General features: G+C 46.2%; 1 protein-coding gene across 1 annotated transcript; it reads right to left on the bottom strand.

Annotated features, from left to right (window-relative positions):
* Positions 1-6881: 6881 nt before the first annotated feature.
* Positions 6882-10542, bottom strand: LOC124661274 (metal tolerance protein 7-like). Its single transcript, XM_047199139.1, has 5 exons — positions 10272-10542; positions 8248-8360; positions 7921-8166; positions 7522-7833; positions 6882-7419 (listed from the first exon to the last, which is right to left on the bottom strand). Exons 1-5 carry the CDS (start codon positions 10450-10452, stop codon positions 7075-7077), a joined length of 1197 nt encoding a protein of 398 aa, XP_047055095.1. The 5' UTR covers positions 10453-10542; the 3' UTR covers positions 6882-7074.
* Between the last annotated feature and the right edge of the window lie 3898 nt (positions 10543-14440).

A 14440-nucleotide genomic window follows, 5' to 3' on the forward strand; every position in this document is an offset into this window, starting at 1 on the left:
TTCTGGTTCTGAGCCAACTGCAGGAGCTGGGCTCGGGAGTTTTGTCGGGGTGGCGTATTTGGCTAGCCACGTCTGCTTCTCGAGCTCTGTTTCTGACGCTCCTCCTGTTTTCGCCGGAGTCCCTGATGTTGTGGCCTGGTTTGAGAGTGGCCAGTTGCCACAATCTGGCACATACGTGCACGCGTATCCTTGAGGGATCTCCCTAGGCGCCTCAGCCAAGAACTGGTAGTCACTAGGGTCACCACCGATCTTGTAGACGACGAATGCCGGTGTAGCCGGCACTTCAACTGGTGCTGCCAACGCATGTGGCAGCGGCGGACGGGACTGGAGTGGCAGCTCTCCTTGATGCGTCCCGAGAGCTGGTCCTGACGGAGAGTACTGATGGCTCATGATTTCCTGGATCACGCGAAGAGCGACGCGCTCCAATGTGTTCACCGGAGCTCTCAGAGTGGCGGTGCAGTGAATGAGCCACCATGAAGTTGATCTCCTGACGCAGCGACCTGGTGCGTTCTTCTGACGGGGTGGATAGGTCCACTCCATCAAGCGCGCCTTCGGGTGAGAACCCCTTCCATCTGATGCCATGGGAGCGGGTCTCGTGGAAAGAGCCGATGAGGTCGGCTTCGAGGAGGACCTTGGCCTCGTCATACTTCTTCTTGAGCTCGCCAGTGAGGTCCTCGTAAGTGACCGGAGTCTCTTCCGCCATCCTGGATGTAGATGGCGATGTGGTGGATGTCGTGGATGTTGAAGATTGTCCCACCGGGCGTGCCAGAATGTGTTGACGTCGAAACCCACCGGCGGGCGGTGACCGGTCAACACCGTAGAGCCGGGAACAACTAGGGCTGCGGCTGGCCCCGGTCCCTCGGAGCGACGGCCCGCAAAGCCTCCCGGTCGCGCGCCGATGCAAATTGCAGGGCGTGCCACCCGACCTATACCTGGTCGGGAAGGTGTGGATGATGCCTCGCTTAGTTTCTGCCGGGGCACACACGTACACGTTAAATACGAGCCTCGATCGGCTCTCGGGTTGTCCCGTGAATCGGCTCATGGAGCCGATCCACCCATGATTCGTCCAAGGTGGCCGAATATATGGTGGTCCTGCTTGATCAAGATAAAGCGTATGAGATCCACGACGATCTGGGGTTTTCACCGCATAATCGGATCATCCTACTCACGATTGGGCCTCGCGCTCACGCACGGTAATCGTAAGCCAGCCCTAGACAAGGCCTAAAAACCAACACTAGGTTGATCCTCGGAACATCCTGTCTAAGGGCAGCAAACTACACCCTGCATGCCGCTGGATCCTCCAACCCTTTGTAAGGCCTAACTATTGCAGATATTAAACTAATCCTTGATGAATCAAGGAGCGATCGTAACGGATCAGATCTACTAAACGATGATCAAGCGGGTGCCGTCCCCGCACCCATGATGAGGTACAAGGACGGCTAGATGCGCAAGGGTTGCACTACGAAAGCATATGATACTAAGAACAATGCTAACCCTAACACATCTATGATAACTACGTTGCTCGCCATCAAAAAGGCTTCGAGCACGAGCAACGCATGAACAACTAGGCAGGCTCGTGCTGCCTAGATCGCGAGATGCGATCTAGGCAGCATGGTGCTTACCGGAGGAACCCTCGAGACGAAGGAGTTGGCGATGCGCCGAGATTGGTTTGTGTTGAACGTTGGTTGTTGTTTATTCCATAAACCCTAGGTACATATTTATAGTCCAGGGGACTTTCTAATGTGGGCGTGCACTAAACCGTGCACGAGATAGATTCTAACTTCTACGTAATCTACATATATAAAGATACACGGGCTAACTAGCCCAAACTTGATACACAAGGCCGATTCACATATCTCTCCACGCATATATCTTCAAGTCCATCTCGATCGCGGCCCACCTCTAGCTTGGTCAAATTCTGGTGATAACAGGACTGAAGCAAGCATCAAGAAGTTGGAACCGACGCTTTGATAAGGTGATCAAAGACTTCGGGTTTATACAGTGTCATGGAGAGGCCTGTATTTACAAGAAAGTGAGTGGGAGCTCTGTAGCGTTCCCGATATTATATGTAGATGACATATTATTGATTGGGAATGATATAGAACTATTAAGCGAGTGTAAAAGGTTATTTGAATAATAGTTTTTCAATGAAAGACCTTGGTGAAGCATCATATATATTAGGCATCAAGATTTATAGAGATAGATCAAGACGTCTAATAGGGATATCACGAGTACATACCTGGACAAGATTCTAAAGAAGTTTAGAATGGACGAAAGTAAGAAAGGATTCTTACCTATGTTACCGGGCAAGGTCTTGAGTAAGACTCAAGGTCCGGCTACGGCGAGAAGAAAGAGAAAGGATGAGTCAAATCCCCTATGCCTCGGCGATAGGCTCTATCATGTATGCCATGCTATGTACAAGACCGGATATAGCACATGCTGTTAGTTTGACTAGCGGATATCAAAGTGATCCGAGAAATGGAACATCTGGACAGCGGTCAAGAATATCCTGAAGTACTTGAAAAGAACTAAGGATATGTTTCTTTGTTATGGAGGTGACCAAGAGCTCGTTGTAACAAGTTACACCGATGCAAGTTGGAACAACGATCCCGATGACTCTAAGTCACAATGCGGGTACGTGTTTATATTGAATGGTGCTTCGCGATGAGCTGGGCAAGCTCGAAGCGGTGCACGGTGGCGAAATCCTCAACGGAATCGGAGTACATAGCGGCTTCGGAGGCTTCATCGAAGCGGTATGGATGAAGAGGTTCATTGTAGAGCTCGGTGTGGTTCCTAGTGCATTGGACCCACTAGTCATCTATCGTGACAACATGGGTGCCATCGCCAATGCACAAGAACCAAGGTCACACAAGAGGCTGAAGCATATCAAGCTGAGTTATCATTCGATTCGCGAGTACATCGAAGATGGAGAAGTAAAGATTTGCAAAGTACACACCGATCCGAATGTAGCGGATCCGTTGACTAAAGCTCTCCCTAGGGCAAAGCATGACCAACACCGAGAATGCCATGGGTGTTAGTTACCTTACAATGTAATCTAGATTATTGACTCTAGTGCAAGTGGGAGACTCGTTGGAGATATGCCCAAGAGGCAATAATAAAAGTGGTTATTATATATCTTTATGTTTATGATAAATGTTTATATACCATGCTATAATTGTATTAACCGAAACATTGATACATGTGTGATATGTAAACAACAAAGAGTCCCTAGTAAGCCTCTTAACTAGCTTGTTGATTAATAGATGATTAGTTTCATAATCATAAACATTGGATGTTATTAATAACAAGATTATATCATTATATGAATGATGTAATGGACACACCCAATTAAGCGTAGCATAAGATCACGTCATTAAGTTATTTGCTATAAGCTTTCGTTACATAGTTACCTAGTCCTTATGACCATGAGATCATGTAAATCACTTATACCGGAAAGGTACTTTGATTACATCAAACGCCACTTGCGTAAATGGGTGGTTATAAAGGTGGGATTAAGTATCCGGAAAGTATGAGTTGAGGCATATGGATCAACGGTGGGATTTGTCCATCCCGATGACGGATAGATATACTGCTGGGCCCTCTCGGTAGAATGTCGTCTAATGTCTTGCAAGCATATGAATAAGTTCATAAGAGACCACATACCACGGTACGAGTAAAGAGTACTTGTCAGAGACGAGGTTGAACAAGGTATAGTGTGATACCGATGATCAAACCTCGGACAAGTAAAATATCGCGTGACAAAGGGAATTGGTATCGTATGTGAATGGTTCATTCGATCACTAAAGTCATCGTTGAATATGTGGGAGCCATTATGGATCTCCGGATCCCGCTATTGGTTATTGGTCGGAGTGAGTACTCAACCATGTCCGCATAGTTCGCGAACCGTAGGGTGACACACTTAAAGTTGGATGTTGAAATGGTAGAACTTGAATATGGAATGGAGTTCGAATATTTGTTCGGAGTCCCGGATGAGATCCCGGACATCACGAGGAGTTCGGAATGGTCCGGAGAATAAGATTCATATATAGGATGTCATTTTATGTGAATTAAAATGATTCGGAAGGTTCTATGGAAGGTTCTAGAAGGTTCTAGAAAAGTCCGGAAGAACACACCTAGGAAGGTGGAGTCCACATGGGACTCCACCTCCATGGCCGGCCAACCCTAGTGGGGTGGAGTCCCAAGTGGACTCCCCCATAAGGGGCCGGCCAACCCCCCCATATGGTAGGTGGAATTCCCACCTCTAGTGGGAATCCTAGCTTGGGAAGGTTTCCCACCATATGAAAGGTTTTGGGTTCGGGTCTTATTCGGAGACTTGTAGTCCAACACTTGGGGCTTCCACCTATATAATGAGGGGCATAGGGGAGGGGGCCGGACACACCAAAGCCACCACCTTGGCCGCCCCCTATAGTGGCCGGCCACCCCTCTCCCCAAACCCTAGCGCCCCGCTCCTCCACCATATCCCGCACGCTTAGCGAAGCTCCGCCGGATTTCTCCACCGCCACCGACACCACGCCGTCGTGCTGTCGGATTCAAGAGGAGCTACTACTTCCGCTGCCCGCTGGAACGGGGAGGTGGACGTCGTCTTCATCAACAACCGAACGTGTGACCGAGTACGGAGGTGCTGCCCGTTCGTGGCGCCGTGATCAAGATCTTCTACGCGCTTTTGCAAGCGGCAAGTGATCGTCTACCGCGGCAACAAGAGCCTCATCTTGTAGGCTTTGGAATCTCTTCAAGGGTGAGACTCGATAATCCCCTCGTTGCTACCGTCTTCTAGATTGCATCTTGGCTTGGATTGCGTGTTCGCGATAGGAAAATTTTTGTTTTCTATGCTACGTTATCCTACAAAAGTTAATGCCATTTTACCCTTTTCTAAACTTTTTATGCAAAATAAGTCAAAATTCAACTTTGTTAATTTTCCCTAATAGTAGGTTTCCTAACATACAAGAATCTCAAAAGATTTTATTTTTCAAATTTTCTCTCATTTTCTTTTGTAGTTTATAGAGTTAAAAAAGGCGATCCACGGGGTGGGGGTGGGGGTACGTGGGGAGCAGAAAAAACCTTTAGCACCGGTTCATGCCACGAACCGGTGTTAACGGTCCCGCATGAACCTGTGCTAAAACTCTGACCTCTCGAACCGATGCTATGCAACCTCCAGCCCGAGCCCCTTGGCCGCACCACGTGGAGGACCCTTTAGTCCCGGTTTATAGGTATAGGTCTTTAGTCCCGATTGTGAAGTCTCGGTTGTACAACTATGACTAAAGGTCCAAATGCACCGGGACTAATGCCTCGTTTTCCACTAGTGGGAGTATCTCCTCGTCGAGGGCAAGGACCGTGTTATAAATGCGACAAGCAAATAACGAAGAATGATAAAAGAAAACGCCTACTATTTCGTCGGCGGTAAATGCAACTTATCGTCGGCGCCTACTATTTCGCCGCTGGTAAATGCAACTTATCGACGGCGCCTTCTCCAATTAGCAAACGGTATTTGTTACCACCAGCGCCAAGCCTATTCGCCGGGGCAACGCAAGGTATTTTGAAAATAATTTTTTGATTTTTTCAATTTTTTTAATTTCTCTATTGTCGGATATTTTAATTGTTTGACAGTTTCCACTCTAATATCCAATCACACCCCTATTCTCATGTCAAAGTACATACTCATGGTCAAACTTTCTGGTCGGTCACCCATCCTCACACTGCTCCACCCTTAGCACGCTTAACTTTTTCATTCTTTCCCTAGACGCTTTCAAAACTATGATCGCAACTTCTTAATAATAGTATGCTATGAGTTATATTAACCCTTCGACTTTGATAACACTTGATTTTATTTTTTGAATTTTAAATAATTTTAAAAATAAGCAATAATGATTAAGTAATATTAAGCAACAATAAATTTCAAATAATCTTTATGCATACTTCAATTGTAAATTAAAAAAAAAAATTTAATAAATTTACAAAAATTCAATAAACTTAAAAAATTTCAAAATAATGTGAAACATTCAAAATAATTAAAAACTGACAACAAAATAAATTCTAAAATTAAAAAAACAATTTTCTTATTTTTTGACGAAATCTAAAATCTTCCTGCTTTCATATTTCTATTTGGAATTTTTAAAATCTAAAAATTGGCTAACCAGATAAACCCGGGTGAATTCGGATGTAACTTTTCCCACGATCATTTTGATATATTATATGTTTTTTTTCTAAGTTCGTACGCAAAAGTTAAAGCCTTTTTAATTTGCAACAACCTTTTTTGCAAAAAAATATCAAAATTCAAATTTTCAAATTTTCCCTATAATTTGGTTGCGTCAGTACATGCATGTCAAAGGATTTTGAAATTCAAATTTTTTTTATCATTTTTGTTTATTTATTAGACGTATTTTCTGCGTGGTGGGGGGGGGGGGAGGGGTAGGCATAGGAGGAAAAATTCAGCCCGGGTTACCCCAGCGAAAGCTATCAGTGGGCGCCGGCGGTAAATCCAGGCCGGTTAGCCCACCGTACCTCACCTTACCCCCGGCACCTACGTGCTCGACTCGCCAACGGTAAGACCGCATACCCCCGGCGCCTACGGGCTCCATTCGCCAGCGGTAATGCGAGTCCCATCGGTGGCCTCGCGGCCCAACACTTCGCCGGCGCCTACGTGCTCGATTCGCCAGTGATAATACAGGTATCCCGGTGCCTTCGGTGCGAGCTCGCCGGCGGTAAGGTGAGGCGGCCCTGGAAGGCCTTACCACCGGCATCTTCAAATCGGACTCGCCGGCGGTAAGAAGTGCGGCTATAAGCTAATTTCTAGTAGTGTGAATCTCAATGGCTAATCCGACGGCCCTGCTAGTTATTTCTTGGTCAATTACCAGAAAGCAATGTCGTTGTGCACTTGTGCTCTCGATAGATAGAATAAGAAACTGTTGTCATACAACGACTGCTTACGGCTTACCAGCTCCTAGCACCACCAAGCAATCGATGAACAAAGCGAAAGAGCATGGCCAAAAAAAAAAAAAAACAGAGCTCCATGCAATTAACATGCGACTGCTATGATACTAGTACACCCTATAGCTTCTACACGTCCGCCTTGTGCTCGGGCTTGTGGGTGAACTCGAAGTCGACATGGACGAAGGCGCGCTCCACCTCCGGCAGCTGCTCCAGCTTCTCCTGCAGCGCCTCCCCGATGTCGTGCGCCTGGCTCAGCGGCATGTCCCCTGGGAGCACAACGTCCACCTCCACGAAGTAATGCGTCCCAAATGTATACGCCCTCACGGTGTCGATGTGCCGGATCTCCTCGTGGTGGTTCCAGATCAGGTACGTCAGCTTCGTCAGGTACTCCGCCGGCGCTGACCGCCCGATCAGCGTCCCCACGTTCTCCAGCACCGTCCGCGCCCACGTTGTGATCGTGTACAGCGCGATCTGCAACATTTTGTCCATCACAACAATCTCCATTCAGATTACATTGTAAACTTCAGACATCTCTTGTTTCCACTGTAAATTTTGTATTTTTTGCTCGCTCACCAGTATGGCTCCGACAGGGTCCATCCACCAGTGGAAACGGACGGCGAGGAGCGCGCAGACGAGGCCGACGGAGTTGGTGATCACGTCGAAGAAGTGGTCCTGCGCGTACGCCCTGACGATCTCGTTCTTGAAGGTCCGGCAGTAGAGCATCAGGAAGAACTTCACCACCGCCGCCGACAGCATGCTCCCAACCATCCACAGCTCCTTGTATGTGTCAAACTTCGTGTGCTCCTGCGTGACCAGCTCCCGCCCGGACTCGATCAGCACCTGGAACCCCAGGCAGCCCATCACGGACGCAAACACCACGATGCCCTGCCAATTCCATCAGATGTTCAGCAAATTTAAAGTTTCAGCGCAATTTTCAGTTTAGCATTTTGGGTTTTCAGTTTCAGCAAATACCACTGGCTGCATGCGCCTCTTCCCGATTGGGTAGCTGTACTTGTTGGGCTTCTTCATGGCGTGCGCTGTGAACAAGAGGATGAAGCCTGACAGGAGATCCAATAGCGAGTCCAGTGTCGAGGCAATCACCGCCATCGACACGGTTTCGAAGGAAGCAACAACTTTCCCGGCGAAGAGGATCAAGTTAATTATGTTAGACAGGTTGATGGCCAGACGTTCGCCCTTGGCCAGGCTCGCCAACTCTTCCTAAGAAAATATCAAGTGTAGATAGTGTCAGTACTGCTGTTAACTTGTTTGCAAAACATTCGCATATTGATGGATCTGTACCTCAGTAGGAGCACCAGTCAAGCTACCCAGCTCATTCATGGTCTCCATCTCGCTGAAATCCTTCAGAAGGCTCTCTTGCTTCTCATAGTACTTTGCGATTTTTCGCTGTTTCCCTGAAATGGTTTGACAACGAAGTAAGGAACTGAATTGTCAGAAGAAGAGTCTTGTACTTCACAGAACAAAGAATCAATGAAAGTTGACCGGTTCAATGCTGACGACTTCGACAGGATGATTCTAAAGACGAAGGTGTAAGTACTACAAGATATTTGCTACATCCAAAACCGCAGATGCCGATGCAGACATCACAATATCATGTATGGTGTTCAACATGATTAGGACTGAAGACAACGAGCATTGGTATAAACTGATGTGCATATTATCCATATTTTAACAAATTTGCCATCCCTGAACCTCTACTTCTTTCTCCATTGCAGTTACTGGGATATCTCTGAATTATTAATATAGTATAGTACGTGTGCACTGATTTGCACTAGCGTTTGGTGCTCAACATGGTTAGCACTGAAGACAACGAGGAGATGGTATAAATTGATTTTGAATATTTGCCATATATTTACATATTGCCACCTGGAATGGTAAATATGCATGCCTACCAGACGGAAACTGCATCTGGAGTCAAATTGCTCTCTACTTCTTTGTCTAATGCAGTTACAAGGGATATCTGTGACGCTAACGATAACTTATTTATATACGATAGTACATGTACACTCATTTGCACTAGCACTTGTGGTTAATGGTGACTCTGCCACTCAATCTAGTGGCACAAGACTGTACCGAAATAATCAATCAAACTGATCAGATTGTCCACAAAACTGCAACTTTGTTTGCCTGAACATACCAGACATGTTTATCATAATCAGAAGATCAAAAGGAGTTCCACTTCGCTTTGAATAACATAATATGTGCTCCGTGGGACAAAAGCTAAAAGAGAAGGCAAATAGTGTCGGTTATGTTGCTTATAGCACCATCTTCACTAATGGGCGTGCAGAAGATTAATTTCGTGAATGATTGGCAAGTTCAGCTCCATCCTCAAACATCAATAGGATTTCCCACCAATTAATTCAAGACGAAAAGAAGCCACCACATTCGTATTGCTTCGGGAGACGCTAAGATATCTCTATATATAGTTGATTATGGCGGGTCTAAATTATAACAACCTCGGAATAAATTTTATATCAAAATTTAGGAACTAAACTTTATATATCTACCTAAACATGAAACTATAACTCTGAAACATGTTCAAACCAAATTTGAGCGAAAGTAGCTAGACGGAGAACTAATTGATTTAGTTGCAAATTTTACCAATAACTTTATGGAATGAGTCCTATCGAAGTTCCATCATATTTCGACACTAGTGAAGCCCGTTCGCAGCACGAGGAAAAGAAATCAAACCAGGTGGAATGTATACATTAGTAATTTGGAACTCAGATAAATGTACGCAGTGTACAGTAAATCTAGCTGCGAACGTGAAGGCATCCGTAACCCAGCCAGCCAGAGGTAGCTAGGTACTGTCATACTAATACCTAGACCTAAATTACCGCTAGATTTTCAACCCCGTTTTCTTCTACTGATATGGCTAAACTCTCTTCAGAAAGTAGAAAGTAGTTGAATTTTTAAATTTTGAACCTAGGTCGTTTCATTCTGCTTTTTCTAAGTGGAGATTCAGTCTGCTGTTACAGCTGAACTGTGTGTAGCAAGCAGCTAGCTGAATCTTGCCGTACATTTGCTAGTCAACAAAAGGGCGGTGTAAACTGAATGTTGCGACCGCGCACTGGAGGAAGCTTTTCAGATGTATGTACCAGTAACATCTTCCCACCAGCTTTCCACGAACTGACCGAGCGAGCATATGTATCAGCGACAGGGATCGTATCCAGCACAATACGCACCCAAACACGTCACGATCGCACAGATCGCAAACAAAACAAATGAAGGAGGCGAAGCAAACTAGCAATTCTGCCTCTACATGATGCATGCATGCTAGCAGAGGAAATTAAGCGGGTATGCACCGTGGGAACCGCAGGCCGCGGCGGAGAAGAGCCCAGAGAGGAAGGAAGGCGGCCGACGGTGCAGCCGCTCCGGCATGCGCATGGTGTCGCTGCTGCCCATGGTTAGCCTCCACGCCTCCGTCGCTGGCGGAGCATCGTCTCCTCCTCCTCCACCTCCCCGCTTCCCCGCCGACGACGACATTCTCCGTTGCTCTGTCCCTCTGCGCGCGGTCGATCTATCAAGCTTTTCAAGGAACAAGCCAGCAGCCAAGCTCGACCTCTCGTGGTTGCAGCCACCTTGAGCGTTGTTGGGGGCTACTTGTAGCTGAGACCTCTGAATGAATGTAAACGTGCCGATAGACCCGTTCGGTCGCTCGGTCCGCGTCCTGGTCGTGTCGTGTCGTGTCGTGTTTGATCGTCGTTCTGTTTTGGAAATGGAATCATGACTCACAAGAGAAACGGAAAGACGAAGCCGACTCCTGTCAAACCAAGTAACCTGACAAGTACAACATTAGCCACACACCTTTCTTTCAGTAACCAGATTAAGCAATCTGGCAATCTAGCTATCTCGTACGAAAGCTAGCTAGCTGGCTGCAACGTAGCCGATGGACGGCGACAACTGCCGGATCAGGTCGCCGATGCCAAGTTGCCGACGGCATGAGTTCGCCGTGACGCTGGGAACACGTGTGTGTCGTTCCGTGACGGCACGATGAGGGAGTGACGCTATATCTGGGATCTGTAGACCATAGTTGTCGGGTACAAGCAAGGGCCCTGCTACTGTTTTTACACTGTACCGCCACGCGTTGATACTACTAAGTTTTTCTTGATTTTTATAAATTAGATTTTTTTATTTAGTACATTGATTCTTATCTCTTCTATTTGTACTTACACCTCAGATAGATTTTAAGAAACCTCAACCAGCTTCCAAGGTCGCTCGTGATATTTAAGGAAATAACTAGAATACACGTCCAAACATTAACATATTTGAAGTTCAGCTAAATGCATGGATTTATAAATGAAGGCATGCAATTTTTTTTTCTCAGATCCAGAATACAGTTTAACCGAACTGTTTTAAAATGTATTGACTCACAAAAGAAACAACTAACATGAACTCCACTATATTGCATGTTTCTGATTTAGTGCAAATACAATTTTCATGCTCGAAGATAAAATTACATAATAGAAACAATTGTATCTTGGTTTATTTTTTGAATTATGGTGTGGCTAATTTTTCATTATGCTAGAAAGAAGTAGTGTTTAAGATAGAGAGAACTGGTTATTATTGCACAAGGTTAAAAAGTTTAGTACATAAATAAATGATAGTTTTCCATTTGAACTTGTCAGGGATCAACTAAATTGATGGATTGGTCATTATTAAATATTCCAAGTGAAGGTATGAGGTGGATGTGCAATATATTGAGGGTGTAAGGGCGTCATGTGTACATAGTGACGATTTGGAGAAGTATAAGAGTGGAATCTGTGGTCTTGACAGCATTAGAAAACAAGATTTATTCATGTCACCTAAATTTGTAGCAAAGCTTAATCTTCTCCCAAAGCCCTTTCAATACATCAGTTCTACATTTTCAAATATTTGGGTACTCATGGAAACTAAGGTATGCTTTGTATTTTCACTTACGATGAAACAATTTGAAATGTGTGTTATGCACTCCCTCAAAGGGCTAGCAACTTAAGAGGACGAAACAAACTAGTAATCATATGTCTACGTGCATGCTATCTAGAAAAGGAGAGTACAGTGAAAACAGAATTGTGAAACGAGTATAGTGAAATCAAGTGGGTGATTGTGGTGGGCACGGCAGGAACCGCAGGTGGCGCCATAGAAGAGTCTGGAGAAGAATGAAGGCGGCTGCCGGTGCAGCCGCTCTGGCACGCACATGATGTTGCTGCTGCCTATGTTGAGCTTCCACGCCTTCTCTGGCGGCAGCGCAGCGCCCCCTTCTCCCCTATCCTTTTCCCCGCCGTCGATGACATGGGCAGCTGGTCGATCGATCCAGCTCAACGAGCAAGGGCTACTCGATAGACTGCGCGTCGCCTGGTTTATGACCTGGTTAAGAGCATCTCCAGTCGCGTCCCCCAAACGGCGTTTGGGGGACGGCGGACAAGAAATGGGGAAAATCGCGTCCCAGTCGCGTCCCCCAAAGCTAAATAGCGCCTCATTTTGTGTCCGGCGTCCCCGGTAGAGACTCTAGTATGGAGTCTCTACCGGGGACGCCGGACACAAAATGAGCGCCCACATGCATGCATGCAGCCCCTTGTCCCCACATGCTAGTCTCTTTCCCCACACTTTCTCTCACCTACTTTTCCCTCATGGGTGGTCCCTCTATTAAAATGCATGCATCCGGACGCATGTTGAGGGACGCGGCTGGAAGGGCCTCTTTTGTCATGATTTTTGTCTCTTTTTGTCCGGCGCGGTCCTAAACGTCCCCCAAATCATTTGTGCCGGACGCTTTTTGAGGGACGCGACTGGAGATGCTCTAAGGGTGCTTCTGCTGCCTACTTGTAGGAGAAGATTTTCGCTGAGACATGACCTACGATCCACTCGTGAGCATGTTCCATGTGCTAATCGATCGAGCCGTTGATCTGCACCGCCGTGCTCGATCGGTAGCTGCAGCCTCGGAGGCTCCAGTGTCGTGTTCGATTGTTGTTCTGCTGTGGACGGGGAATCCTGACTTCACTTTCCAGCCGTGCGCCCCCACGAAAACGGAAACACGAAGCCGACTCCCGAAGCTGACACGTACAGCCAGACACCCTTTTGAGCAAAACCAATCTGCCAATGTATCTAGCTACATAGTCCGAAAGATTGCTAGCTGGGCAGCTGACGGACGGTGAGGCAGTGACACTGACAAGTACCGTAGCCGATAGGATCAGGTCGCCAATGAAGTTGCCGACGGGTGACGGCAGCGAACGGGGTCAGGACTCAGGAGTACCCGCGCCGAGATCACGTATTCGTCAGGTACAACCGTACAAGCAAGTACCCTTGCTCTACTTTTTTGCACCGCCGCGGTCTCCGGCTCGATGGAGTTTGGTTCAAAGTATGGGCCACCTTTAAGGTTTTCTTTATAACAAAGAACAGGCGGCCCGGTTCTGTGACTTGCCTACATTATTGCCATATGGGCTTCGAATAGATGTGCCTAATTTAACAAGTCGGTGTCTTAAAAAAAAAGTTCTTCCCCTACAAAGTAACTAGCAATAATTATATTCACATGGATCCGTGATAGAGCCAAGCTCGGCCGCCATAATTATATTCACATGGAAGGAGTACTCCTTGTAATACTGTATTCGTTTTGACGCCATAAACAATGTCTTGTTACTCTATTTTTTGGTGACATGACAATGGTCCTATTTAATTCACATGGATCCGTGATAGAGCCAAGCTCGGCCGCCATTTGGTCACTATCTATGACGACGCTACTAAGACCATCAACTATGTGGTGAAAAAGCAAACCATAGGGCTACATGGTTCGGTTTAACACATAGTAGAGCATCAAACCATGGTGTCAGAGTAGAAAAGTTGATCAAAATGTTGGTTCGATTTAGAGAAACCCATCTTTCAGGAGCATGCACGGAGGTCCACATGGCAGAGAGAAATAGGCTAGCTTTGACGACAGCCGAGGAAGAGACATAAAAACGAATTGCATGGCTAACACACTCATCATGGCGCCACGCAAAATTCGACACTAACATAGCTGCAAACCCACATCGACTCCTAACTCCTGCAACTTTTTCGTTGAATCCGCCCGACATAGTGCATGGTCTAACTTAAAAGCAAAATCACACGGGACAGTACAAGGAGACTTAATGCCAGAAAGAAGCACACAATGTCACAGAAACATAATGGTAACAACACATGTGAGCAAAGGGAGATCACTGAGACTAATCATAGTGGAGAGTAACATAGAGTAGTAACATGTGCATGTTACTACTCTATATTACTACCTCTATAGTGGGCAGTAATTTGTGTGGTATCATGCAAAGTCATATTTATTAAGTTGTAGACTCGTCCTGTCTTGAGAAATGTGATGTTATGGTAACATAGCTAGTTACAACTCAGTCTCTTTCTTCTTTTATTGAAATGTCATAGCACCAAAATGTCTTCAAATGTGTGAGTCACACTAGCTATGAGTAGTCTGAAAGGCCGGCCCTAGGCTACGGTGATAGGTTCCATGACGGCC

Source organism: Lolium rigidum, chromosome 6 (genome assembly GCF_022539505.1).
Source record: "Lolium rigidum isolate FL_2022 chromosome 6, APGP_CSIRO_Lrig_0.1, whole genome shotgun sequence".
NCBI classification, from domain to species: Eukaryota; Viridiplantae; Streptophyta; class Magnoliopsida; order Poales; family Poaceae; genus Lolium; species Lolium rigidum.

What these genes read in the sequence shown, in the direction of transcription:
- LOC124661274 (XM_047199139.1), bottom strand. Translation starts at nt 10,452, where the DNA reads ATGTCGTCGTCGGCGGGGAAGCGGGGAGGTGGAGGAGGAGGAGACGAT. An exon ending in TGACTGGTGCTCCTACTGAG is followed by an intron (nt 8,167 to 8,247) that starts GTACAGATCCAT and finishes ATATTTTCTTAG; the next exon opens with GAAGAGTTGGCGAGCCTGGC. An exon ending in ACCCTGTCGGAGCCATACTG is followed by an intron (nt 7,420 to 7,521) that starts GTGAGCGAGCAA and finishes AAAATGTTGCAG; the next exon opens with ATCGCGCTGTACACGATCAC.